The following is a 3,494-nucleotide window of genomic DNA, read 5'->3' on the forward strand; positions in this document are numbered from 1 at the left end:
ACCACGGTGTGCCGGCTGGACGTGAAGTCGTATTTGTGGCCGTAGATGAAGGGGACCCGGAAGTAGAAGAGCAGGTAGATGAAAAGGGGCCCTGCGTACTCAGTCAGGAAGACCTGGGGGGACGGGGGCGGGTGAGTCACCCCGACGTGGCTGGTGGGGAAGGTCGCCAAGGGCAGGGCAGGGACTCACCGTCACCCAGCTGATCTGGGCCCCCAGGTCCCGGAAGTAGAGTGTGGCCGTGGTGCCCACGGGCAGCTTCTGCAGGACGTCCTCATCCTTCAGGGACCTGCCCTCTGCAGAGAGACCAGGCCAGGGCTCAGAGCTGCCCAGACCTCCGCCCACCGCCACCCGGGGGCCTCGGGCGGCCGCGCAGACAGCTGTACTCACTGGGGTCCAGGCGGAGGGACTGGCGGGCAGGGTACCACTGCGGATCTGCGGGGAGAGCAGGGCGTCACGGCGCACAGCGTGGCAGAGCCCAGGGACCCCAGGAAGGGGCCCCGCAGGCCCGTGCCTCTAGGACACGGCCGGGCCCAGCCCAGGTAGGAGACGGATGTCATCCTTCCGAAAGCCCAGCAAGGACAGTCCTGCCGATGACCGTGCAGGGACGTGTGGCCCAGGCAAGCCAAGAGAAGCCGGGGGCCGCACTGGGGACATCTGCAGGACCTGGGAGGAAAGGTGTACAGGACAGGGTCCCCCCCAGAGGCCCCTGCCCAGAGAGGTCACAGGGGTGGCACGGCTGGGCCCTGGACTTACGGGTCTTGGTGAAGAGGTTCTTGATCTCGGCAATGGTGGCGTGGGGCTCCACCTGCGGGAAGCAGGGGCCGCAAAGAAGTCGGGGTAGGGGGGCACGATCAGGGCCCCTCCTGGCAAGGGGGCAGGGACAGGGGCCTGGGCAGCTGCCTTGGGAAGGCTGGAGTTCGGGGCCCCCGACCTACACGGCTGAAGAGCCCAGCAAGGACACCACCAGAGCAGAGACCGTGAGCCTGAGAAGCAGGGCCTGCCTGTCCTGCCCCCCACGCACCGCTCCCCTGGGCGACGGCCCTCAGTCAGGGCCCGAACTCACGTCCTGCATGCCTGGCATCTGGGGGGGGCAGCTCTCAGAACCCCCACCTTCCAGGCCCCACAGCCCCGCAGGGTGCACGCAGGCTGCTTCACCTCCTCCCCCCAGGGGGCCGGCTCCCAGCCACACCCAAGGGCCAGCTCTGCCCACTCTACCCCAAGCTGGCAGGGGCGGGCCGGGGGACCGTACCCCTCATATACCCGAGGAGTAGGTGGGGTGTCGGGACACAGAGGGTCCAGCCGGAAGGCTTCCACCTCCTCAGAACCAGGAGCCCCAGGACGTGACGCGCCCAGACTCCATGTCCTTGGCCCAGGGCCGCCGGCGCCACGGTCCTACCTTGTCCAGGAAGCACAGCTTCTCCCGCGTCTTCGCGTCCAGGATCTCCACCTCAAAAAAGAGAACGGCCTTTTTAGGTCTTTTGGTCTTGGCGGGTGCGATCCGGGGGAGGCCGTTGAGGCCGAGGCCGAGGCCGAAGCCGGGGCCGGGGCCGGGGCCCTGGCTGGCCTCCCGGGCCACCATGCTCATGTTCAGGTCCATGCCGCCCCGCTCTGCCAGCCGCGGCCAGCGGCCCCAGCTGCCGCCCGTCAGCCCCCGCCTCGGACCTCCCCCTGCGAAGCAGCTCTGGGCCGGGCCGGCGCGATCAAGTTCCGCCGCGGTGCTGGAAGGGAGCCCGCGCCTGCCCTGGCACGGCCGCCTTCGGTGCAGATGTAACCCGAGTGCCCCACAGCCAGCGCCCGGCTAAATATAAAACCGCCTAGGCCGAGCCCCCCAGGAACTGTGCCACGGACCTCCTGGGGGCAACCCCCGGGGGCCGGGTCCCCCAAAAGTGGGGCTTGTGGGTGGACAGAGCCCCTCAACAGCACCAGGGACGAGGAGACCTTCTGAGGCAGGGGTGGGGGCACGGGGGGCCTGGCCCGGGGCAGGGCGGGGTCCGCCTCAGGAGGAGGCTGAGAGGCCGGAGGGCCGCCCGAGCCACAGCGCCGACTCAGGCCCGCGGAGTCCACGGGGCTTGGAGAAACCCCAGCTATTTTGAGAATCCGCGAGATAGATCATCCCTTTCCCCTTCTGAGCTGTAAGAGACGTTGCGGATTATTTTCCTTGTGCATTTATGTTCCCAGGGAGGTGACAGATTCCGAAGTTATTGGTGCAGAGAGCCTCTCTTCGAAGTGTGGAAAGGGTCAGGAAACGGAGAAGTTTCCAGCTAGCATCCCCAGCCTGGATGATGAGGCCCCAGCCCCTGCCTCCCTGACCTCTCTTCTCCACTCATTTCGCACTAGGTCCGCCCGNCAGAGAGCCTCTCTTCGAAGTGTGGAAAGGGTCAGGAAACGGAGAAGTTTCCAGCTAGCATCCCCAGCCTGGATGATGAGGCCCCAGCCCCTGCCTCCCTGACCTCTCTTCTCCTCTCATTTCGCACTAGGTCCGCCCGNGAAGCTGGAGGGAGGCCCAGCCGGTCCCTAAAGGCCCAAGTGCTCCCATGGCCAGGGGAGGGGGGGCTTTGCCCAGATGCTGTTAGACGTGGGTCGTGGCAGGAAGGCCTAGGTCTGACCTCAGGTCGGCCACTAGCAAGCAGGTGCTGAGAACCCTTCCCACCCCGGCAGACCCTGGGTCAGAGGCGGTGTGGAGAAGGCGCGGGACCGGAACCCCAGGGCGGGGCCCGGCCGGGGCTCTCTGAGGGCCAGGCCAGCCACCCACAGCCCGGCCGCCGGGTCCGCCACAGGCAGCACCCCCTAGAAGGAAAGGGCCCCCCTCACACATCCCCCAGCAACAGCGGGAGGTGCTGGGGACTGAGTCGGGCCTCGCCCGTGACCAGCCCTCCTTTCTCTGTGAGCCTCAGCCCGGAGGCAGGAAGGCGGCGGGAGGCCATGTGCGTGTGGAGCGCCGGCACCGGGCCTGACGGGAAGTGCCCCAAACCCCAGGGCCCTGGGGCTCGCGTGCGGAGGCCCCGTGGGAAGGGCACGGGCCTGGGTGCAGATCCGGGCCCCCGGCGGCCTGCGGGGCCGGTCTGCCCACGGACGCTACACCTCCCCCCCCCACAGCAGCTACACCAGCGGGCCCGACACCGCTGCCATGGACTGCCGGCCGCGTGGCCCTGGGGGGCAGCTCACTGAGCCCCTCGGAGCCACGGGCCAAACAGACAGGGCCAGAAAAGGAAGCTGGTCATACCGCCCAGGGTGTCTGGCCCCACCGAGGGACTTGTGGGAGAGGGAAGGGGCACACGTAGAATGTGCCAGAAAGGGCTAGAATAGCAGGGCTGTGGGCAGGCATAGGGCCTGCCCTGTGGCTGCAGGTATATTAATAGTTCCTGGGTCCCAGGGGGGCAGTGCCACATGCCTTCGGAGCCCGTGTGGGAAGGCAGCACCAGGCCCACTGGGAGAAGAGGCCTCCAAGTTCCTGCTGAGCCACTCAACAGCTTAAAATACAAGCAGCCCCTCCA

General features: G+C 67.6%; 1 protein-coding gene across 1 annotated transcript in view; it reads right to left on the reverse strand.

Moving 5' to 3' along the window:
- The window catches only part of TECR (trans-2,3-enoyl-CoA reductase), a 25,481-nt gene that overhangs the window by 2,728 nt on the left and 19,259 nt on the right, over window positions 1–3,494 (reverse strand). Inside the window, exons 2-6 of the mRNA XM_077765353.1 lie at window positions 1,397–1,447; window positions 754–805; window positions 388–432; window positions 190–293; window positions 1–113 (exon numbers count right to left, since the gene is read on the reverse strand). Coding sequence (XP_077621479.1) covers window positions 1–113; window positions 190–293; window positions 388–432; window positions 754–805; window positions 1,397–1,447 — 365 coding nt within the window. The remainder of the gene's footprint in view (window positions 114–189; window positions 294–387; window positions 433–753; window positions 806–1,396; window positions 1,448–3,494) is intronic.

The sequence above is a fragment of the Crocuta crocuta genome, unplaced genomic scaffold (assembly GCF_008692635.1).
Source record: "Crocuta crocuta isolate KB4526 unplaced genomic scaffold, BGI_CrCroc_1.0 scaffold693, whole genome shotgun sequence".
Taxonomy (NCBI): Eukaryota; Metazoa; Chordata; class Mammalia; order Carnivora; family Hyaenidae; genus Crocuta; species Crocuta crocuta.